Source organism: Sturnus vulgaris, chromosome 1 (genome assembly GCF_052056855.1).
Source record: "Sturnus vulgaris isolate bStuVul1 chromosome 1, bStuVul1.hap1, whole genome shotgun sequence".
In the NCBI taxonomy this organism is placed as follows: Eukaryota; Metazoa; Chordata; class Aves; order Passeriformes; family Sturnidae; genus Sturnus; species Sturnus vulgaris.
Window position 1 is genome coordinate 83,023,340 of NC_142243.1, and position 25,756 is coordinate 83,049,095.

The 25,756-nt window shown below is 38.1% G+C and overlaps 1 protein-coding gene across 1 annotated transcript in view; it reads right to left on the reverse strand.

The window, feature by feature from the left end:
- FBXL7 (F-box and leucine rich repeat protein 7) overlaps positions 1–25,756 on the reverse strand; it is a 171,248-nt gene that overhangs the window by 124,232 nt on the left and 21,260 nt on the right. The window contains exon 2 of the mRNA XM_014872353.2: positions 7,936–8,025. Coding sequence (XP_014727839.2) covers positions 7,936–8,025 — 90 coding nt within the window. The remainder of the gene's footprint in view (positions 1–7,935; positions 8,026–25,756) is intronic.

Consider the following 25,756-nt stretch of genomic DNA (forward strand, 5'->3'; position numbering starts at 1 on the left):
TCACTTTGTGGGAGAGTAACAGAGTAACTCAAAGTAGCACTAGCTGATCTAAATTGGCTACAGGATCTTGCAAACAAGCATTTATAATGCATGTCCAAAGAGATCCTGCCTGCCTTCTGGCAGACCTATGTACACCCAACAGGACAGAGTAAGGAAGGTTTTTTGAAACCTCCTAGCCCAGTATAGATGACAGGTTGCTATGGGCGCTTGTTTTTCTCTAATTAAAAACCAAACAAAAAACCAAACAAAAAACCAAACAAAAACAAAAACAAACAAACAAAAAAACCAAAAAAAAACAACCAAAAAACCCACCCTTTTATTTGAACTGTCAATACCACAATTGTACTTTGAGGTTCAAGAGTTACAAACTCCCAAATCCATCGCCATGGCTCAAGATGATAACTATTCCTAAATAGGAAAGAAGTATCCCAATGGTCAGTTAGTGACCACACACCACAAGTTCTGTGTTCAGGTGTGGCTGATTAAGGCTTGAGGAACACCTAAATAGCAAATCAGATTATATTCAAGTTCACAACTTCTCCTTCTCCTTCCAGCCTAGTCTCATGTAACTGCTTAAACCAATGATGATCCAGCAGTCAGAATTAACAGAAGCATAGGAATTATCATTATCAACGCTTGAACTGCCATTTTCATTCCCAGTACATACTTCTCAAGGGAAATCTAGAAATGCTGGCAGAAACGAGGAGATGCCAACCTTGAGAAAAACACAGTAGCAGGACTGATGGTACAATAGCCAGAAGAGAAATATAGAATGGCTCAGCAACTCTAAGCAGATATGTCTCAAGCATGCTGCTAGTTTTGGCACCATTGGTGGTATCAGTCTTAAAAATTATAGAGTCATTCAACAAGCTGACATTAAAAGATAAGATATAGGAACATAAGGCAGGATATTTTGTGCAATAAATTTAAACCAGAGCATCTTAACAGGGATTGTGAAGTTATAGTAAAAAAATTTGCTGTACCAATTTTATTATTTCAATCAAGAACTAGAACTAATCTGAAGGAACTTGCTCGTCTCAGTTCATAAATTCTTAAAAATGGATAAACCTGACATATTTAAATATGCATTATCAGGTTGTATATATTCTTCAAGAAGTCTTAGGAGACAGTCTAGCATTCAAGAAGGATGGGGTTTTGACTAACAAATGCTGGGCATTCTTTATATCCTTGGAGATTACTTCCCTTTCCAGGGAAGGAATCTACTTCAGACAGCTATCATAGACAATAACATGAAGAACAGTTAAGTGTCAGAACCTTCCTGTGATAACCGTATTTAAGCAGTTTGGTACAGTATTTTACCTAAAGAACTACATTTGGGATCTTGGATTCCTTAAAATCAGATTTACAGGTAATTGAATAAACTGTAATCACTCCTACCAAGCATCAGACCTTACTTGGAAAACCTAATGCCAGGTTTTTAAATTGAGATAATTTCTCTTTAGCTGTACTGTAAGTGCATTTGCTCTGGTGGGTCTCACATTTCAGGCAGCAGATCAAATAAGACTGCAGTGTCATGTACCTTTCCAATTTGTTCTTGGTATTGTTTGGGCAAGTTTTAAACATTTGGCTACAGCATTTCAGTACAAATTAGCCAGAATAACGTAAGGTTTCATTTTTCAGGTTTTACCTTGCCAATGTCTCAGCTACTTTTGCCTTGTACTTGAACTCTAATTTAAATGCTGATTGTAATGGTATTGTTGTCATTAGCAGAACAGTTCTGCAGGAATACTGCCTATTAGATAGCAAAAGCATATCAAGATGTGGTTAAGCACAAAAAAATAGTGCTCAAGAGCAAACTCTATACTACTTTGTACCTTCACATACTGCTTGAGGTGATTATATTTGTGTATGCATTCAGATATGTTGGTTAAAGGAATTTACATAGTGAGCTCTGTTTATTTGGCCAAACTGTTTATAGTTTTGGATTTATTAGCTGTCACGCCTCTCAGCCCCCTCTTACTCCTCCTCAATCTTTTTGGCTTGAAATGATTCTGTTTTGGCACATGCTGCAATGCAACATTTCACTATTCTAGAAAACTCCCCTGCTAGAAAAGTAACACAAAACCCCAGGAAACTTACCTAGTCTCCAGTTTCAGTACCAACTCAAAACAGCCACAGCTCACTCAAAGCCAACTGAATCTCTGCCCAGTTCCAAGCAAGCAGGGGCAAATTCAGGCATTGATATCAACTTCTGACATACTGTGTGTACAGAAAGTCTGCTTTGACAGAACTTCAACAGAAGAACCAAGAGCCCAAATACCCAGAAAGATGCTGCAAAGACATGAGGACAGAGAGGTGAAAAGGAAGAGAACTGCCATCAAAAGAATAGGAATTATGCATATATTTGCATCCATCCAGAAAGAACACCTACAGGTTTTCATTTCTGATACTCAAGTATAGTAAGTATAGGTGAAGTATAAGTTAATAAACTTCTAATGTTAAAGAGAAAATGAAAAGAAAAATGGTGAAGAACTGAGACGTGAAAAGATTTGTTAACAGGTATCAGATGAAAAAAGAGATCTAAAGAGCTCTTTCTCCCAAAGGGATCATCAAAAAAATCTGGGTAAAAAAACTGCATCTCTTTTCAGCAATAGTCTTTTGCCACAACACCTAGCTCAGTGCCCCAAAAAGGCTACACAAACAATTCCAAAGCTTCAATGGAACTCTGATATACCAAACATAGCTACCTACCTATTTATGTCAACCTTAACACACAGAAAGGATGTCGATTTGCAAACTGGTTATCATCTCCCTCTAAAAAAGGTCAAGATTGCATTCACCTAAATCTCAGTTTGAGCTGATTCTCTATCAGGAACCATTTAAAATACAAAAAGCATTCTGTAGCAACAAATCTGCTCCAGCTTCCCAAATTGTTTTATATTGTCCATCATAGTCCACAATGCAAGAACTTCTCCTCTTAAATTCATTGAATAAATTAATAATTACTCAGAGATCCAAAAGATATCACGTTTTGAAACAATGTGATTATGAAGCCAAAAGAAATTAAACTAATTACAGCCTACCTGAAAGTACCCTTTAGAAGTGCTTTTTCCTTCACTTTTAAGGTGAAATGATAAGCACACAACTCAAAGTTGTGTTCAAGAAATGTTATTTCATACATTCCTATGTAGAATAGTGATAAATGTTTTCTGATACTGAGGTCAATTTTTTTCTGGAAAAAGGAAGTTTTCTATATAGAAGCTTCAGTGGCCAGGTCCTGCAAAAAAAGGATGGCCAAGGGCACCAAACACATTCTGATCAACCAAGCCATCATCTTGCACAGGGTACAGCAGAACTTGTTTTGCATGAGCAATTAAAGCATTACATGTTTGCAAAGTGCTACATTTTCACACAAGATGATTTATTGGGGCTTCTAAAGAATGTAATTGTACCCACCAGGCTATAGACCCTGCTGCTCTGAGGGTCATAGACTCATTTAGGTTGGAAAAGACCCTTGAGATCATCAAGTGCAACGGTAAACCCAGCACTGTCAAGTCCAGCAGAACCACTGCAAAACCCAAATAAAACAGGAAGGAGGATACAGCTATGAAAGGGAGAGCTCTTCTAGTACAGACCTAAACTGCAGAAGAAATACCTCCTGTGTCAAGATGCATACAGCTACTGCCAAAACAAATTCATTTGATCTCCACACTAAACAGTGTACTCTAGAATTGTCAGAAAAAAAGTAAAATACTTAGTTCTTTGAAGGTCCCTGGAAGTCAACTAAAAGCAGATAAAATTTTAACTTCTTCAAAATACAGCAGCTGGCTTCATTGTGCTTTTGCAAACTCAAAATACTAAGATTTAATGGAATATATTCAGAGGTACTTCAGCATTGAGCCCTTCTACTAAAATAGTGTTTTACTTCAGACCTAATCCTTCAATTTGATTTTACAGAAACTGAGAAATAAATTAGAACTTCTACATTGAGCTCATACATGAGCTCTCAATTTAAAGCTGCCTCTACATTACATCTTAATGGTGCTATACCTGAAGTGCAAACAGTATTGATTTTTTATTTCAAAAACAGTCAGTCAAGTTAATACAGTGTCCAGCTTGGACATAACATTCCACGCTTTGCAGGTAAGTGTTAGAACAAAGCTCCCTGATCAAGGTAAGCCCATACAAAAACAGTCATTCAGTCTAATCTTCTAAATCAAGTTTCAGACAATAATATTCCAGCTGAGACTGTGTCTAGAAAATTGCATTTAAATGGCCCACAAAAAATCCATTTAGTCTTTCACTTGCCAGAGAGCAATGGGGGGTAGTAAAAACTCATGTGTTCTCACGTTTCTAGCTATAGTTGATTGATAGGGTAAAGAATTGCAGACAATGTCTGAGACTGGAAAAGAAGTAAAAGGCAGTGTATGCAGTAAGCTAAACAAAACTGTATCCTCAGAAGAGGGGACAGTGTGGAGGCATCAGTGTGCTTGCACACCCACAGGCTACCACATTTCCCTCTGAGTCAAGCTGTAGCAAACAAACAGGCATCTCTAGCCTGTGATTTACACAGAGGACCAGACATCTGGGTTTTGCCACCTTCCCTTCACTGAAGTACACAACGTGAGAGCCACTGGACTCCAGTTTCAGTGCCTCTGCATCCCTCTCAAGTTCATCACTGATGTGTCAAAGCCTGAATTTAGGAAGCTGCACAGTCTGCCAGGTACTGTCCGCTTTCCTCTATGCAGCAAAACCAGTAGTGGTTACCTCTCTGATGCATCACCAAGTGAAGCTTGTTCAGCTAACTAAGCCAACACACACTGTCCTTGACACACTCAACAGCACGGCCAACATTTTGTCTTTTTGAAACATAAAATATTTCACTGCTCTATAGATGCTCTAAATCCACAATATGAGGGAGAGTACCATTATTTTAGCCATAACTGCACCACTCACACCCATCAAGAGAGTTAAATGATGTTGCCGTAACAGGATATCTCTGACTGGAAAAACAAAAGCCATTTCAAGCATCTTGTTACCTATTTGTGGTACCCATTCTATAGAGAAACATCAGAACTCTGAAACTGGACAGATAATGTGGTTGAAGTCATCAGGATGAAGAATGTGGTTTGATTGCTTAAACTGATGGCAAGATAACACTGTCAGATACTTCCTGAGGTGGTCTGCTCTTCCAAGCGAGTCCTGCTTGACATCTTTTTGCAGTTCTTGGGAATATGTAGCTGCCTAAGTAGTACTTTACATGACTGCTTCTCTGCTGTAGAGTACCAGAGCTAGGATGGATCAGTCCCACAAATTTCCTTTCTAGCTGTTACAAGGCATTCATTCCGTTGACCCAGCCTTCAGCCCCAAACAAATATCATACTCTTCACAGAGCTGGGCACTCAGGAATGCAGCTGGCAACAGAAATTCAGAGGATGCAAAGAAGCTGTCCGCCACTTGCTCAATCAGGATCATTTCCTATGACAATGAAGGTGAAGAGGAGTTCACCTGCAATGTTTCCTAGTCCTTCCCACACCAAACCTAGCTGCACACAGCTCTCCACACAACACATGGCTCCTTCAAAGAAAAACACACAGTGCTGTGAATTCACAATACAGGCAGAATTGGAGCATTCTGTCCCTGCAGTAAACAGCTTCCAGTGAAAATAAAGATACATGTACCACCCTCGGTGCTGGGCAGAGGAGGGATTGTACCATAGCAAGCAAATACTACAGTGGACTAGGTAAATTTAACTAACAGTTTAAAAAATGTTATGCAACCACTCCAAAATACCTAAGTGCCACTGCTTGTACAGCAACTAACACAATCATACTTCTGTTCTTACCTGGCCCCTAGACATTACTCTAAAACTGAATGTTATAAAACATTCAGCCTTCTGTAAGAACAGAACTCAAGTCATCTTGTGGAAGGTATGAGTCTTTCATATCAGTTGAATCCTCCTTCAGCACAAGTCTACTGTTCATGGGGGAAAGAGGCAGCATTAGTAAAAAATCCAGACACAGAAATTGATAAATGTGTCTTCCAGTAACAGCACCAGTTTGAATAGTGCCTGTTTTGCCCCAACTACTTCTATATCTCTAGTCTCACTTGCCTTAACAGAATTCTTATGCTCCCTGGCTATGGCATTCAAAATATCGGCCAGATTATGCAGCAATCCACATTAAGGTGATTTCTATTAAACTGCTCCACATTATTCATTCTTGAGAAGAAAGAAATAGTAAGAAAGTAGTAATAGCACAAGCTGAGGAAGAAGCTACTTTTGAACCTATTGTCAAAATTAGTATTTGACAAATCATGCTATTCCAGGGAACAGAAAAATTAGGCTAACAACTGAAATTGCCTCCAAGTACAGAATACACAATTACACTGCTCTGAACTCTGATTTTGCATGTGAACTCATAAAAACATTTCTATTACAGCAACTGCTGGCCTGCATTTAAGCCTCCCTCACTAATTAATTAATCTGCTGCAAACTAGTGGAGAAGATTTCAAGGTCAACATTTATATTCAGTGGCTCAATAACGGGCTAAATTAAGAACATAAATGATAGAGAATAGTAAAGGATTATTTTGCATTATCTTATTTGAATACAAAGGAAAAAATGCTTTACAGACTGGAAAAGAAATTCAGAGCAATTATTAAGTATTGACTTCAGATTTTCCACTATTCTTTTGCAGTTTCTTTCTTTTTCTTTCCTGGCTGTCATATAGAGAATACATTTCCTAAATTTTTTTTGCGCCCTAGTAATTCACCTCTTTCAGGTACCTCCAAACTTGAATCTAAGGTTTACAGAAACATGAAATCTATTATTCAATTTTAAATTATTAACCACGTATTTGTTTGTTCTTAAATTTATTGGATGGACTAAAAATCACAGATTCTAACTAGTATTTCTTATGATTCATAGGTGCTAGATATTCATTCTTGGTATGGTATTATGCATGCCTAACAACAGAATTCTTGTTATTTATGTGGTCATTTATTACTTACATGAACTGCTTTTACTGAACAGATTCTACAGTCATAGTCAGACTTGCCACATTAGAACTATTCAAAAGTATGATTTCCTTTAACTATAAGAAATAAAACTAGTCTGAGAGCAATCAGAGCTTGCAACTTAAGTGACAGAAGTGTAAGAAATCAGAATTATAACTTGATTGCTACCAAATATAACCAAATCATTATGACAGAGTTAAACAGAAATACTGGTTAAGGAGTATAAATGTACAATTTTTAAAAATCTTTCTGGCTTACAACATTAAACTATATATAGTTATTTCCTCTCAGCCTTAAAAGACAATTATAAAACTAGGGCAAATAGGCTTCCATTTAAAAGAGCACACTTACATGTAATAAGTCAGAAAGGAAAAATCAGCATTTCTCTGTTCATAGGCCAGTTAGTACGCTGAAAAATATGACATCTCCTTCCCCTGGACATTAAAAATCTAGCCCCGGTGATGACATACTCCAGTAATTATAGGTGAGGTGTACTGACCTAATTAAATCTGTCAGGTCAGGATGTCTACAGCTACACTTCTGAAACATCTGGCTCAAACAAGTCACATTTTCATGGTGTTCACAGTATGAAAAGAATTTTGACTGATATTTGACTTAAATTGTATGTCAAAAAGCCCCCATCAATCATATCCCTCAAATACAACTGCAAAATAAGGTCATATAAAACCTTAAGTATGAAAGCCTTTGCTGAAAAAGTGGCATACAAAATTACTCCCAACTCTCTACATTTGAGTTCTGCAGAAGTATCTTAAATCCTTTGTCACAAATTCAAATCAGAAACTACCACAGGTAGAAGTGAAAACTGTTTAAAGGAAGAATTTCTAGCAGACCAATGCTACTCTGCACAGACGGAATAAGGAGGAGAGTTTCTTCTTCTGAAACCTGCGAGGATTGTGCTGGGGGGCCTGGCCTGGGTAATGAGTACCAGCTGCCTACCTTCACTGGTAGCTGCATTCTTCTGGGCTTTGGTGGGTGTGTGATCCGTACTTGAACTCACGTCGGATGAGATGCTTGAGCTGCCCTTGCCTGCAAAAGGAGAAAGAGGTGGAGGGGGAGGGAGAGAGAGAGAACAAACGTGAGTATCAACTCTGAAATAGAAAGACCTTCAATATCTGAACCTGGAACAATTCCAGGAAGCTTTAAACTAAGCTTAAAGCAGCTGGTGTTCATTTTGTACACACCAGAATAGGAGTTCACTGCACTGCAACTTCTAGCACGGGCATCTTCACATGTATTAAGGCTGCAAATAGTGTCCTATGCCACAGGACCTCTCACTACCTATTTGCTAAGCTCCATTGAAAATTAAATGTCTGAGATCAACAACATTAGGGGAACTTAAATGTTCAGTTTACTCATTCAAATACCTCTAACACAGATTGAGAAAAACGGTTATGTTCAAAATATGTTAAATGAGTTTGGATTTCTGTTTTATGTGTTCACATCATGTATTAAAGTCATTTGGTCATGCGAAAATGAAAGCAAGGTATCCGTTTTCTCCTTCACCATATTCACTGCATGATGTAATACACCACTTCAGAATTAACTTCTCACTGATACTGGAGGGGTTTTACGTGTAAATCATAACCTATGGATGTTCCTTCTCTTATTTTCTCTTTTAAAAGCTTTTCCTGAATTTCCTGCATCACTGTCTTCAGACCTTTATGCAGGATGTCAAACTCTAGATACAAGTTACAAACAAAAGAAATCCAAATACATATTAAAAATTAACCCATGTAAGATACTACAGAACAGAGCTGGCTAAACCAAAGCTGTCTTTTTGTTTACCTGTGAGGAGCTAAGATTGGAGTCATTTGGGTTTCCCTTCACTCATTCTATTCAAATCTCAGTAATTACTAACAGAGAATCATTCTACTCTGCAGCAGGAACCAGACCAACCACCCAATGAGCAGCAAGTGGGATAATTCTAGAGAGAGGAAATGCAGTGAACACTTACATTTTAAAAAGTTACCTATCCCTACAAATACTGCATCACTGAAGCTTTTAAGATCTATTTATTTTTTGACCAAAATTAGGCTGTATGCCAAAAGCTGGCTGACACCAAGTTTCTGTCACTTGAGTAAACCTATAATCACAGGAATGTTAGCAAGAGACTTTTCTGATCTGTTATTTCAATCAAGCATTCCTTGGGGTTCTGGGTTACCGTATGCCTGGTTTTCATAACATTTAGATGTAAGGGAGAACTCTGCTTTTTAAAGGTGCCACAACAGAACAAGGATTTAAGTTTTAATGGGAAACGACTGGAGAATGTGCAAATGTAGGTTGCTTCACAACCAAGGTACTGCCACTTAATCCGTCAGCCAGCCCTAGAGAATCATTCTCCACAGAAAGTTGTTTAAATTAACATGCTTAGATTTGAGAGATGATTATAAATTGAACTGGAGTGAAAAGATATTAAAACCGCCAGAAGAAAATAAAAAAAATAAATGGCTAAAGTTAGTAGTTGGGCAGGGTGAAGAGAAAGAAAAAAGTGTATTTCCAATGATTCACTAACTGCTTTTCACATTCCTTTAAGAAATTAAGCAAAACCAAGAAGCAACACTTCCAAAATATCACTTCAATTGCTCTCAAGCTGTGACATGAGCTGGAGTAATAGACTGTGGTCTTTATATAAAAATTACTGCCCCAAAATATTTCTACAGCTAAGGCAACGAGGCTTGTGGTAGAAGAAAGGCAGAAGATAAAAGGGAAGAGTAGATGTTAAATGCTCTTTCCCAGGAAGAGGCCAAAGAACAAGAAACACCTGCAGCAGCTGATAATCAAACCACGACTGACAGGAAAGGTATTTAAATGGTATTGCCACTACCAGCAACTCCTCATGCATCAAAAAATGCAACTGCAGAGGCAGAAAATAAAATTCCAAGTGTTATCAGCATTCCTGAACAGATTAATAGAAAGAAAACAAAACTAAACAGACTAACCAGAAAAATTATTTCCTGAAAGCATATAAACAGGATTTCCTTTAAAAAAGAACTTCTCTTTTTTGGGGGGAAGGGAAGAGGGAAAGGAAGTTAGTGATACCAAATAACAGCAGAGTTGCAAGATGGTCATATCTGGCATGGGTTTTCAGAAAGTGAATGCTTCCCAGGCTCCATACCTCCCCACTAACAATACCAGTTCTATTTACCCCAAATACAAGCCCGCCTCAAAGAGCATAACCAAAATATTTTACCCACTGTAAGCTACTAACTGTCAGTACACCTAGTAGCAACATATTTACAACTGCACACTTCTGTAGAAATTGTGAAATGCCTGATGTAAGTGTAGATATTTATCATTTAAATCTACTTGAACTTTAAAACATTTAACACCTTGCAAGAATTTTAAACTTGAAATGAAGAAAAAAACAAAACCCATAGTTACTGCTTTGGTTTGGTACAGTTCTACCTGTAATTATATTTTTAGATGGAGTTTTCTCTTACTGTATACAGCCCCAAAATTAGCCTTTTTCCTTATTGCCAAGTCTGAAATTCTCCACTCAAATAAGGAGAAAGCAGGAAGTTACTTTCTAGTAATTTTCAGTGTGTTTCAAATAGACTAGCTGACACTATATATCTTTTCTTTTGCCTTTTTTTTTCCAGTGTAAAACAAAGCTTCGAGTAGACTAGATTTGGCTACTGCAGACTCATGTACACATGCCAGAGCTAAAACATTACAGTATTTAAGTATTCTCCAAAGAGGAAAGGCTAGGAGAGCAGCAGCTGTTCAGCCTGGAGATCGTAGTTGGCCTCTTCTCTCAAGAAAAAAGTGACAGACAAGAGGAAACGACATCAAGTTGTGCCAGGTGAGGTTTGGGCTCGATACTAGGAAAAATTTCTGCACTGAAAGGGTGTTCAGGCATTGGAACAGGCTGCTCAGAGAAGTGGTGGAGTCACCATCCCTGGTGGTATTTAAAAGACATGTAGATGTGGTGTTTAGGGACATGGTTTAGTGATGGACTTGGCAGCGCTGGGTTCACAATTGGACTCAATTGTAAGGGCCTTTTCCAAGCTAAATGATTACATGGAATATTAGAATCACAGAAATTCAAAGACTGCTGATTTCCCTAATGCCATAGGGAAAAGTTAAAGCACAGTACAACACTGGTTTCCAGAGACCAGTTCCTCTCCAATTCAAAAAGTGCACTGAGAAAGTCATTGCACATAAATATACCCTGACAAGGGCTCTAATGCAATGACAACTAGAAGGATCAAACAGAGGGCAATATTGCAAAGACTACAGCAGTAATGACTTTGATCCTCTGCTTAAACAAATTAAAGGCATGCCAAAAGCTTCCCTAACATGACTTGCAATGATCTAGAGTTTCCTTCATAGAGTCAATGGTTCTTTATTTCTAAACCAGAAGCTGCAATCCAAAAGAAAGGAAACTGCACTATAGTAGATATGATAGAAGAAATCTGTTTTCCTAGAATACAACATGATTCACACTGGGAGTGAAGGTAGCATGTACTTCACAACACCTGCAAAGAATCACACAGCCACACAGTTGCAATTCAAATTATGGCTCTGACCTGCTTCTGAAGAAGCAAAGTAGGGATTTTTTTTTCCCTGTCTACTAGTGCCAAAATCTTACAATAGTCATAGGAACAAGATTCCAGCTATCTAACTTAGTATGCTATTTCCTACAGATTACATTTTGATCCTGCTGGAAGGAAAGCTAGAATCAGGGAGGCATTTAATATAACAGATACTTCTCCTGAACATTGTCTCCAGGTCTTTGTAGCCCATGGAAGTTTTTCAGCCATAGACATCTTTCTACTCAGTAGCCCTACAGTCTCTCTTATTAAATTTACCTTGTCTCTTTTTGAATTACTACTATTAAAACAATGTATTTGATTTTCTTTTTATCATCGCAGGCGGCTATATTGACTACAACATTATGTATGATTTTCAGAAGTGTTTGCTATCTCCAGTTTTTTTGCAAACTTTGGATTCTGCCAGTCACACTCACTGCTGAGAAGTGTCAAAGACGTCCCAAGTCAGTCAGGACAGAAACAATGCAATTTAAACTTCCATGGGAAAGCACAGTCTATAACTGTATTACAGTGAAAAAGGATTTTTGGAGCCCTATATGCAAAGCCTGTCCTAGTCGGAACAGCAGTGAGTCCCCTTTACTTGCTCTGGAACAATTTTGCTAGGTATTTTTGCAGCACATTTGCCTTGGATTCTGGTGTATGGGCATGTGCATGCCATATTTTGCACATCCTTCTAAGATCTCATAAAGACAGGCTGACCTGACCATTGTTTCTTATGTGTTGCCCTGGAAAGTAACAGCAATATTTCTCTTGACATCAAGTTTTATGTGATGACAACTTTCTTCTGCAGGCAGTGACAGGTACCTCAGGAATTAAATGGATAGCAGGGCCAAATCCACTTCTTGCCATGCTGAAGTGAAACGTTGAACAAAATGCCAAAACAGAAAAACAAAATAGTCATTTAGGAAAAGACAGCAGAAAGCAATTAAGTCCAGAATATCCATTAATCTTCTTAACTGCCCAAAAGTGTTATATTACAATGACTTTGATGTAAAAAAACCTGAAAATGATGTTTATTTAAGCCATCAATTCTTATCCAAATGACATTATTCAAATTAAACTTCTCAACATGAAAGTGCATATGTGCATGGTTTTCCTACCAGATGATCATTACTTTCTCTTTCATATCTTCAGACAAGTTTTTAAAATCAAATACATGCCAACCACATCAAGAAAAGATCCAGAAAAAAAAAAATCAATCCAAACCTCAAAGCATTAGGGATCATTCAAGAGGGAAGAAAAATCTCTTTTCCTTCTCTTGTTTCCATGACACACATTATGGCAATCCAAGTCACCAAAACCTCAAGCATATCTCTTTACAATCTGCACCTCCAAAGACTGCAGACTCCTAGGATGCTTCCAAGTATTCCCATGGAAATCAGCAGCCTAGTGCAGTACTCAGGCTTTGCAGATATAGAGCATCCTTTAAAGATGCAAGATATCAATTCATTTATCCAAAGTACAAAAAAAGTTGGACTAGACAATTTGGACAGTCTCCTTGAACTTTACATTTGTACCAATGAAAATTATGTGTCATAAAACTGGTTTCCATCTATTAATTCTTCACTGCTGAGCAAACTACCACTGTTTCAACATTGAAATTACCTACTTACAAGCATTGCTACTCACTGAACTGCTTTCAGGAAAATTAATTTACAAATTCACATACATCTTTTGCCCTAAAATCTTAGGATTATGGCTCTTAAGCTTGCTCTTCGTTTTATTTCCAAATGAAAACACGTGCCAATATAATAAGCAGGCTACAAATTTTATTCCACCCAACATTTGTCAGGATATGATAAAACAAAGTAATCTGCGTAAACTCCAATCCCAAGGAAATGAAATAAACTGAAGTTTCACAGGAAGCACACTCAAGTTTGAAGAGTTTGCAGATATGTGCTAGCACTGGTACTTCAGGACAATATTAAAACTTTCACAAGTGGAATCTCCAAAAGCATTTTTACATTTTTTTTTTATGTTTAAACCACAACTCCAGCTTCCAGGATTGTGAAGTTTGGCTGTGAAATCTGGCATAATTTAGCTGTGAAATAGTAACTTAGTTCTGCAGCACTTCTGTTGAGTTTTAAGCTAAATTTCAATTCAGGTCCCACAGGCCAATTTGGCCAGTTTTGTTCTTTCAGTCAGTGCCTGCCTCACCTTCTCAAGTACCACAGCACACGACAAAACCTCCTGCAAACGCCAGCAGGCTACACTAATATATCTGGGGTAGGGAGTAAGTCATCTTATGATTTCTATTTCTTTTTCCAGGCGCAGGTAGCAGCCAGCTCCACTGGCCCCATCACAGGGCATGGCTGGCCTCTGAGCCATGGGTGGGTGGGCACCTGGGAACAGGGGAGTCCTGGGGCTCAGCCCCTTAGTGCCACCTTTTTGAGGCTGTGTTACAACCAGATACAAGAAGCCGCTTGAAAGGTGAAGCTGTAACAAGGCAATCAGTATTACATAAGTCTAATTATATAATTATAATTAATTATATAATTCTATAATTCTACTGTAAATATGGCTGTGGAAGTTCTGCAGATAGCAAGACACAATAGGTTATCCACTATACTGCAAAAGGCCTGAAAAAACACACATTAAAGTGCAGGTAGGGGATTGAATTTTTCAGAACTGCTAAGCAGAATGATGTTTATTACCACCAAGGCAAGACTTCAGAAAGTCTGGATTAAAATCATGAAGCTTAAATATAATTGTTAGTATGGTCATAGACTCTAATTGCTGTGCTAGAAGCCTACTGGGTTTGTAGTCAAGACATCTTTAACTCTCTTCTTGGTGCTAAATAACTTACTATGAGTTTAGAATAGCTAAAAGCTTTATTTATTGAAGTTTTCAAGTGGATTCATCTAATCTAATGACTAAACAGAGGCAGGGCACATATTGTCTTCTCTAGCTAACAGATGATAATATTTCTAGATTTTTCTAGATATGATCCCTTTTCTAGAAAACTTCAGCACTCACTGATGAGGCTTGTTAACCAAGAACCCTTATATGGGACTATGAAGGTCACCCTCATTTTTGAAGACAGTAAATGTCTGCTTTATGAGAGGATTTCACTATACAGTGTCACACACCACTTCTATGTTTATAAAGAATCAATAATGCATCAAACTACTTTGAGGCATTTCTTCACACCTGCTAAGCAGCCTGTGCCAGAAGGTAATGCTTATTTGCAGCCAAACTTTGCACCCACTCCAAGTGTTAAGCTCCACTTTTCAAACACACACTGATAAAAGCCCATGAACTGTTTAGTCTAGGCTGCCTGAGAAAGAAAGAATGCAAGTGCTCCACTTATTTGAACTCAAAGTGAGAAAACAAGATGAGAAATCTTTTACATCCTTTTTTATTACTTAGTCTAGAGACATGCTAGTCCTGCTAAGTTTTAAAATACAATCTTTCACTGAGATGGCTCAGCCTGTATTTCAAAAACGGTCCCTAACCTTGTACTTTACCAAGGAAACAGGGAAATAAAACTTTGGCCTTCCAACCAATTACAGACTTTTCTTAGAAAAATGTTCATTCATTCAATACAGGACTTCCCATTACAAGTTGTCATCCAATTAACACCATGTTTTAAGATGGGCATTTACACTGGATACAATGTTCTCAAATTTATTGCCTAACCTTAACTCTACTATTATAATCCAACAGCCAAAAATAATTATTAAACCAACACAAAAAATTAATAAACACCATTAAGTCAAAACAAAATCCTTTTTCTAGTTTTATAGTATATATAGTTTTCTCTGAGAAAATCACTTCATTGACAAATTCACCACTAATGGCTACTTCAATTTCAGTATTTGCCCAGCTCTATTTTAATTTAAACAAAATGCTAATCCTTACCATTCAGAAAAGGCAATAGCTATCCAGTTCAATACCAAATATAAACTGGTAGAGACTTCATTTGCACTTTATTGCATGAGACATGCCAAAGAGTGGAGGTAGCCTGAGAGGATGAACTCCGGTGTATAGATTCTGAAGTGGCTGCAATCTGTTATTGTATTAGAACACAGACATTTGGCATAGGTCTGAATTTCATGATATAGTTTACTACTACAAAATCAAACCCACCAAATACATGTTTTTCTTTCACAAGAGTACCATTAACACTTATGATCTGTATTTAGATTTTCACAAACAACTAGTTCCAAGATCTAAACAAAAAAAGATTAGTATTAACATGATCAATTTTACTGCTCCATCAGATGCAGTGGAAGCAGAAGAAATCCCCAGGTTGAAGTGAATGATGTGGCAGTGCTAGGGGAGCACATAGTAACACCACAAAAATCAACCTCACAATATCTCCCAAATTTTCAGCTTGACTATTGACAGCTGTTTAAGTCAGAGTTAATGGTAAAGAGTTGAGGAAGTGAAAAACCTTTATCAAGACATCATACAAAGTACTCTGGTATCAGTGTACACTGTGAAAAGTGATACAAAATCTTTCATATGAGAATACAGACCTGACAGCCTAAGATGACTTCTTTACTTACAGAACAACAAAAGATCCTGACAGCTAAGGAAAAGCAGACAAGGATCACTCTACTCTTTTAGATAAGCACAGTCACTTCCAGCTTTTCTTTGCTGATGGATACAGGGAGGGGAGGAGGGGGAAAGGGAAGTGCTGACTGAAGGATGCAAGGAGAAGGAGACTTTGAAAAATAGTGGGATTACAAAAACTAAAGAGATTTGTGAAAAAAGGCATCTAGTGATATAGAGTGGCAGCTAAAGGCAACTAATAAGAGAGATCCCACATACTTGAGAAATATCCCTACTTTAACTGACCATCGTTTGGCAAAATGGCAAACCTCATACTAGCAGGTTCAGAAATGAAACTCATCACATAATAGCCGAGTTAAAAACAATTAAAGATATTAAAGAAGCCATAATTACAAAAGAAATTAAACTACGGCTTCACACAATACATTTGACAATCAGCTTTAGATTTCTTCTTCCTTTTTCTCTGAACTGTATTAAATGCTAAGTTCCAACGTTGCACTAACCACAGATGTCTGGCAAGGATTGCCTTGAAAACTTAAAAAAAAAAACCCAACCACAAAACAAAACCAAAAACCATTACCTGTATTATTTTTTAAACACACAATTTTAACATTATTCCTATTGAAAACTCTCTGTAGTTTCAATTACATAAATTAATCTTCTAGTCCCAACTCTATACTGAGACTGTGCACACTAATTTGCCACTGCAGTCACTGCCTGAACACAGAGTAAAATTTAACCAAAACAACAGAGGCTCATCTATCTCCAGCATATGAGTAGTACCGTAATTCTCCATAGAGATACTGTGCTTTCAGTGCCAATGCAGCGTTTTTATTCCTTCTGCACCATTGTCTCTATTTCAGCTGTCCTTCACAAAAAAACCTTCCTGTCAGAAAACACGGCATGGAAACTTTCAGAAGAGTTAAATATAAATGTATCTCCCTCAAAGCATTACAATTTCTTCATCTGTTTTAATCACAGCATACTCCAAGGTATCCCAACAAACCACAACAAAAAGACAAAGGACACTTTTTCAGCTGTCCCTACAACCTTCACCAGGGCCATGTTATTTGTAACTCACACTGGTTTTCAGTGGGAGAAGGACACATTAAGGGAAAAAAACCAAAAGGTAACTAACTAATATCTACCCTGTTGATAATTCAGTACTTAATTCTGAAATGTTTTTCATTCTCACTGTTTAGTAGTATGCATGCCAGTGTCATAAAGACTGTTTGGTAACAGTTTGAGAATTATAAAATTCCTTTTGAAGTATATCCATAAAGCTCAAATTGAACTGAGTAATTCTGAAAAAGTTAAAAAAATAAAAAGGCATGGCTTTCAAAAGTGTTTTATCTCATGTCTTTATGAAAAGACATGCTTCATCTCCCTTTCTTTCCAGCAGAACCGAGAAGTGGTTCTGCTCTTTGGTATAACTCATTCTTGTAGTATTCGGTATTAGCATCCTATTACAGGAAAAAAAGAATACTGAAACAGGGATACATCTCCAGCAGAAGAAAAGAGAGCAAAAACAACAGAAACAGAGTGGGTATATCAGTGACCACTATACATGACAGTTTAAAAAAATCTCTTGCTCATGATGTTCTTGTCTGGATAATTTCTGGGAACAAGCAATGGTGCAGCAGGGCCAGTCTCCAGCTCCCAATCATCCTACCCAGCATCACACTGATTCTTGTAATGCTCTTTAATTCATCCTACATTTCTTTCTCCGAGCCAACTCACTATCTGTACAAAAGAGAGGACAGGGGACATGCTGCTTGCATTAATATTCTGTCATTTGACACCAAATCTTCACCACACTTATTACAATGTTATATGAACACTCTTAAAACACTCAGGGAATCATCTCTGCTTCTTGATCACACTTTTGTGCATATTTTTTAATTAATCAGTGCTGCTAAAAAAGCTAACAGAAGCCACATCAAAGAAACATGGATCATTTTAGAGAATTTTTCCCAACCAAAAAGAAAACACCACCAAAAAAACCAAGTAAAAACCCCAAAAGCAACAAAAAACTCCAAACAAACAACACAAACGCCAAAAATTTAAAAACTCAAACAAAAAAAAAACCATCACAAAATCCACAACCAAACAACCATTCAACCATTACTAAGATTTGTAATAACTGAGGTGATTCAACTTAAAAGTTGAGAGAAAGCACATGAAGTTGTACAGTGCAACAGTAATTATTACACAGAAACAGCTTATTATAAAAATACTGCTGTAAAGAATCAGGTTGGTAACATGAGAAGGAAACTAGAAATCCAAATGGGGATGTCAGATGGGCTGAGGCTAACAGCAAACACAGACCAGGCTCCGTGGTCAACAGGATAAGGTCCAAGCACACTATCTACAAGATACTTCTGGCTCTCTCCTTGCATAAACTTCCACTCAATTATGCATTTAGTGGCTTTTGTATTATCCTCAAACCCAGCTAAGCTACCTATACAGTGTAGTGTGAAGATGGCCCAACTGGCTCTCCTTAAGGATCAGCCCCTTACTCCTCTTTTACTTTGAAAGATGTGCCTGATGAACCAAACTGAACGGAGCAATGCCCAGGACAGCAGCCTATTTTGGCACTCGTTAGGCAAGGTTAGCCAAATGTAAGTGAATAGCTTTGCCACTGAACAATACAACCCAACTTTTCCCAGTTCTTTCAGTCTCTCTGGTTAGCTTCATTGTGCTGAAAGCAGTCACCACCACTAATTCATTTCTGTGAGAACTGTTCCAACTCCTTGACCACAATCTGTCTGACAAGAAACATTCTCAAAGTGTCTTTCAAGTAGAGTGGAGTAGAGATGTTTAACAATTTAGCCATTTGGGATTTAGTTTGAATCTTCCTGCATTTTCTCCAACCTGTCTGATGATTTCTAGCAAGTAATTCTAATAAAATTTACAATCACATTAGTACATTTTTGCTAGCAGACAGAGCAAGTCTGGACTTCTATATGCAGAAGTAGAGCATGGAGCAGAGTAGTTATGTCCTGGGAACTGACAACAGTTGTGCATTTCCTCCCACTCCCTCCTCTTTGAAAATCTCTACCTAGTGCCATTTGGCACCTTTCATACACAAGCACTTCCTTAACTACTCAGCAGCTACTTTTGTAGTTGTAGGCAATAGCAAGTTGCATTTTATTTCCAGGGAAGCATACAGTTTACATGAGCCAGAGGGAAACACCTGCACCTCTCCAGTCTTGGCACGTCCATGGCTGCATATCAGGTCAAAAACACGGTTGATGTCAAAGAGCCACAGGTGCAGGAAGCTTGCTCCAGTGCTCATTTCCACAATATCCTCTTAAAAGGACAGCTTATCCTTTGCTAACTACACTTATGAGAGCCGCTAAAAACTCATGATTCTTTTTCAGACATAAGTTTTAACTAAATGCCACTGTGAAACTACAGTTTGTGAAATACACCATGCCATGCCAAGAACCTGATTTACTCCTGTTAAAATTTAGTCTTCAGAAACTATCTGTACCATGACAACAGGAGCAAAACTGCTTGTCCAACCCAGCTAGAAGTTTTGCTGATTTTTCTCATTCTCCACTATGCTATTCAGGGTAAAGTCTATGAGCTAAACCATTGTTCTAACACAGAAAGGGCCTTCAGAAGGTTGAAATACTCTTCTAACGATTCATTAGTACATAGTGAAAACTGTAATTGAAATGCAAAAGTAATTCCATGTTTCAGGGAAATTTTTGCAAATTAATACTGAAACCAAATCACTCTACTGAAACTGACTTTTCCAAAACTAAAACAACACACAAACTAACACTGAAGCAGTGATTTTTCACGTGATAAACTATCACGTGTTATTTCCCTGAGTACTCCACACTTTCATTAAAGGAAATCTAAGGCTAACATTTATGAAACATAGGCACAAACCCTAGAGCAGCAGGAAGACCATCACAGTCCTACACCAGCCTGGAACAAACAAGCCCAGTAACTTTGTCCAGGGAGCACACATCAGTGGATTTAGAAACCAAACAGGCTGATTTTTCCACTTGTGCTAATAAGTGCACATTCATCCACTACCAGAGGGCCTGAGAGAAGGCAGGAATGCTTAAAATCATCATCTGTTTTTCCACTGTTTGTCATAACCTCTGTCAAAAGAAGTCATTAGAAGGTACTTGCTCAAAACATGTGTAGTGGCAGTGTGTACAGGATGGAAAGACAGAAGGACAAAAGTGAAGAACATAAGAGAAACTTGTCCTATGTCTATGTCAGAAAAACAAGTAGGAATATATCTGAAATTCTGGGTAGCAGAGATGAGATTGTATAAATATTTTCTAAAAAACCGCCTATGCTTCCAGCAGCGGTGAACAGAGATTCATACTATTGAGTGATTATACTCCACGGCTGAAATAAAAATCAATAGCTACCAAAACAAAGTTGCTATAGGAAAGTAAGAGTTTTAGACAGATTCCTGCTGCAATTCCAGCATAGCACAACTACTAGTTCATAATTTAACCAAAAGAATAAATGCTACTTGAACATCCATGCTGTCTTGAAAACTCAGTGAGGTACCTGATTTCTGCATATAAATGCACACACATAGATGCATACAGTCAAGAAATGCAAGAGTGGGTCCATTTTTAAGATCACTTCAGAAATCTAAATTGTACAATGCAACAAGTGCACCAGTATTACTACTATTTTGAAATTCATAATCTGGATTTTAGATATCAGCAAACACCTCAAGGCAAGCTTTCTCAATGGTTACTTCTTAATCTGTAGTGTTCTGGCTTTTTCTTTTGCAATACAGCACACTTTTCTTTGAAGTAAAAAACACCCTTATTTGAGCTGAAACTCAACTTCAGAAAGCACCACTGCAAAATCTGAAGCTGTACACAGAGGCATCTATTAATGACAAATATCTTTACTAAGTCAGTCCACTAACAAATAAAACATATTTTGAACCTTATATCTAAAGCATTTTAAAATATACATAACTACAGAAGAATGTTTGCCAAGGTGGTTTTGGCACACAAAGGAGGAGATGGATACTGAGCATGTGCCCACTGTTGTAGGTCAGACAGAAAGGTTGATCCATCTCCGAGCTCCGCTGGCAGTGCCCAACAGCAGGCGCCTTTTTGGCACAGCTATCAATCACATCTGACTCTGAAGAAGAGCACACCTCTCAAAAAGGACTACTATCACACCTTTTGCATTCTCTCTTACCTTAAAAATGTGTAACAACCATTAGTAAATACCTATTTGAAAAGGAAGTTTCTTCTTTGAGGAAGCAATCACATAAAGCTTGATCTGTCCCCATGGTGACATTTCACTATGTAAGACTATTTCAAAGGGATAAATCACAGCCTCAGTTGCCATTATCCCACTCCACTAGCTCACTAAAGTGCAGAATAATCAGTCTCCTTTTCCAAAACAGGCACCACTGATACACAACATCTTAGGGCAAGAACTTGCATTGTGTGCACTACTCTTTAAAACTCAAGTAAACAACAACTATCCATAGGTAGTACCTGATATAAGGGAGGTACTGTTGGCTTGAGATTTATTCACTATTCACCATATCCTATCCTGCCAACTGAAAGCAAAACAGCCAAACAGCTCTTCCTCCACAGCCTTCCATTCCATCTACTCTCTAGCAACATCCACAGGCACTTTCCCAAGGTACTCTTCAAGCTCATGAAATCTCTTTAAATATACTGCCCTCTTTTAGTCTCCCAGATGAAACTCTCCATCATTAAAGCTGTCTACTCGGAGGTAGGCAAATATCTATCAAGACAACTAGTATTAAATACTATTTTTTCCCCCCAAATCTGCTTTTCTATATCCATCTGACTCTTTCAACAAAGAAGATAAGCTCTGAAGGACTGGAATTTTATTCTATTGTTGCAATCCAGCAGCAGCAACAACCAACATTTCAATTCTGCAAAACTGCAGGGAAAGCTATTTCTCCTATTCCTGGCAAGAGCAAGCAGTTAATCTTCTAATTTTCACTGAAAAGGACAGCAGAGAATAAAAATTCTGCAAGTTGATCAAGTACCCACCACAGTGGGTAAAACAAACTGCCAAGTGACATATAACAGGATCCCTGCAAAGGAATGCAGGGTCATGACACACATGATCTTCCACGATGATTTATTCTTTTTAAAAAGTTGTAAAAATCAGGGGATGAAGTAGGTGGCCATGTCACTCTTCATCCAACAAGTCTGCACTGATACCATGCACTGAAGTAGACAAACTTTCATAACATTGTAAAAACCCACACAAATATCAGTAACTAATGGATGACTGAGCTGTGCCTGAAAGTGGCTACTTGCTCCTTCTGCACAGGCAGAAGGAAAAGATGCAGCTCACTGAAAACCTTACAGTTCTGCAGATGAGCTTGTTTTCTCCCCATCTGTTCATCCCTTTTGGTCTCTGTTCAAACTGGAAGAATACCCTCCGGAGAGTGTGAGCCCCAGGGTGCATCAAGTTTCTGATCCACACTGAACGCTGGGTCAGAGCTTGCCTGTGGGGAATGTTTTAATTACATCATGCTGGAATTTGGCAAGAGTCCTGGCATTTAATTAAACAGCCGTTTTCTGCAGCAAAGCTCACAGCAGAGCAGACAAAGAGACACAGAGGCCTGATGATGTGCTTCATAGCAGCACTTCCCCTATGGCCCAGTGCCTACCCTGTAAGCAGTCCCAATCTACCAGGAATGCAACATTTCACATCACCAGATGCCTAAAAATCAGGCTAAGTGGGGTGGTCTACACCCAGGAGTAGAAAAACCACTCACATTTACCAAGAACAGTGAAAACCATAGTAGACTGAATTCAGGCACATAAAAGCTGTATAGCCAATATTCAGAAAAGATGATTAGGGTTCTTCCTAATTGTTTTCTCCCATGAAGAAAGGTCCACAGAGTAACCATACCCCCATACTTCCCCAGACACTTACAAACGTAGGGCATAATAGGAAGATTGAAAAAGCGAGCGTAACGGTCAGCACTTTTTAGGTATTTTTACCTAGAAAGTAACTTTCCTGATGTTACAGAGAAAGGCCAGGGCTGTTTTAACAGTTTGAAGAACTCTTGCTTTAAAACAGAATCCCCCTCCTCTGCTGCCAGGTCCAGAAGATAATTTTAAAACTACATTCCTGGGATCAAGCATTCTAACTTCTAGTTTCAGCCATTTTTAATTTTTTTTTACCTATCAGAGATTTATAATGGTCTGAACATGTCAAGAGGAGCCAAGGATGTCTCCCCAGAAGCATGTAGCAAGCACATTCACTCAGAACATCTGTTCTACCTCCAGGAAACAAGACCCATTCCTAGTTTCACAGTCCTGAACACAACAGTCTTAAAGGTAGCCTAACGTGTAAGATATCATTCTCCAAGCACTCTCGTAGCAATTTCCTACAGGTGTTCTGGTTTAGATCAATATTGCCATTTAGGCCCTCTAAATAGAACCTTTTACACAGATTCTAGTATTCTTTCATTGCAAATACTTTCCCTGATGTATAGTACACTTTCCCCTGTCCCCATGCTGTGCCATGCTGACAATCCATGGTCAGTTTAGCAATAGACTCTTGATCTCTTCTTTTCAGCTGTCTCCAATCAATGAGAGGCCTAATAAAAGTTTTACACTCATGATGTCCTCCCTGCACTACTCAGTATTTTGCACCAGTGAGTTCATGCCATTTCTGCTTTTACCACCCCACAAAATTCTGTCAACATACTCTGTTATGGTCCTTTTGCAGTAATGTTGTTTCCCATCGTTACACAAATTACTGGCTCATCTAGCTCAAAATCAATAATGAAAATGTTAGACCAGATAGGCCTCTGAGGGAATTGTAATTCCCTCTTGAAAACACCTTACTATGTGCTCTTCACATCAACCCAAGTTTTTGTTCACTCAAAGACATCTCATGTCAGGAGACAGGTTTGCCAGGACTACTGGCAGTAGGGAAAAAGGAGGTGAGGCAACCAGGAGCTGAAGTGAGCCTGCAGGTACTGTCCAGTAGAAGACACTGCCCTTTGGAAGAAGTACTCGCTTTCTGAAGCATTAAACAAACAATGCAATGCAGAGGTGTCTTTTGTTAGGAACTAAAACTGATGTATGCTTGGTTTCGATAGTTTTACACTAACATTCAGCTTGAGAAAGTTTGAAAAGCCAACCTAGCAGCATCAAGTTCAACATAATGACAACCATTACCACAAATATCACAAAACCTTACAGCTTCTTATCTGTGCACTGTCAAACATTAAACTTTCTTTGATAGTAATTGGAGAGAAAAGACACCAAACATGTGACAAATCCATTTTCAAAGGTCTCCTCTCCCTTTAAAAATTTATTTTAAAAAAATAGAACAGTTACCACCAGACCAAGAACACATGGTCAAGTGAAGACTCATATGACTGATTTATTGTCCAACCCCATAAAAATGGACTTGAACTTCTAAGTTAGTCAACTAAGATTTATACTTGTACACCTAAAAACTGAAAGCTAAGCACCCCCTCCCCAAATAAACCCCAAACAAATCCCAACAACTAAAAGAAAACCCACAAACCAATAATAGTAATAACACCTGCAGCTAAAATACTTGAAATGCTGTGAAATTCAAGCTATTTGCCTTAAGGCTAACCCACATTTTTACAAATACCTGATCATAGTATACGAGCCCTGTAGAGCCTCAAATATATCAGAAACTTTGTATGCTTGGCCATGAGACCCCATTAAATTGAGCAGTTTCAAAAGCACCTTACAGGGAAGATGTGAGGTTGGACTGTCAAGCACACTTCATGCTCAAACAAAATTTTATGGGAATTTGGAAGCTTTTAAAAGTTTTTTTCCTGTATTCAGTATCTGCAGCATGATTTGCTCTTATGCCAAGGATATATTTTTCTAAAACATGGTAGCAAACACTAAATTTCAAATTTAATCTGATGTGACACACCAGACTTTAAGTTCTTATATGTGTAGTCTTTTTAACTCTGAAGAGACAGACATTTTTAACAAGTCATTTAACAATTCTCCACAAAAATCCTAATATCTCCAGGCTGCCAAAATTCACATGACTCTAATGATTTCAAAACACAGCTGAACTGAAGACACCTCGGAAGCTGGTATGTATTATGAATGCAATTCATAGTTGTGACTCCTGTCACAATTAATGTACTCCTGGGTCATCAGGCCAGAATTTCCATTCCACCTAAGCAAGAAGCAAAGGGTGCTCTGATGACCTTCAGCAAACACTCTTTTCAGTACACCACATTTTAGATGAGGCTTCTGGAAAGAGTTTCCACCAAAGACCACTGCTAACCTGCTACATGTAGAGAGAAGTACTCTATCAGGTAAGACAGGAAACACCTGAACTAAACAAAGAAGTACACTTGCTTATACAAAAACCTACAACAACCTACTTCGGGCCAGCAAGGCAGAGGTGTCAGATCTCATCTCAGAAAGGTCCTCCTCTCAATCTCCTTCCATCAAAAAATTATTTAACTACGTATGTTCTGATGAATTATCTGCATTGTTTGGCTACCAGCTTTAATCTTTTCCTTGTACTTACAGTTGAGTCCAAATTCTTAAAGAACCATGGAAGTTCTAACTACAATCTGACTACATAATGGGTTACAGTAGGCTTAATGTCACACATTCCCCAGCTGGCTTACAAACACACTCTGAACCAGTCACAATAACTGTCTGCAT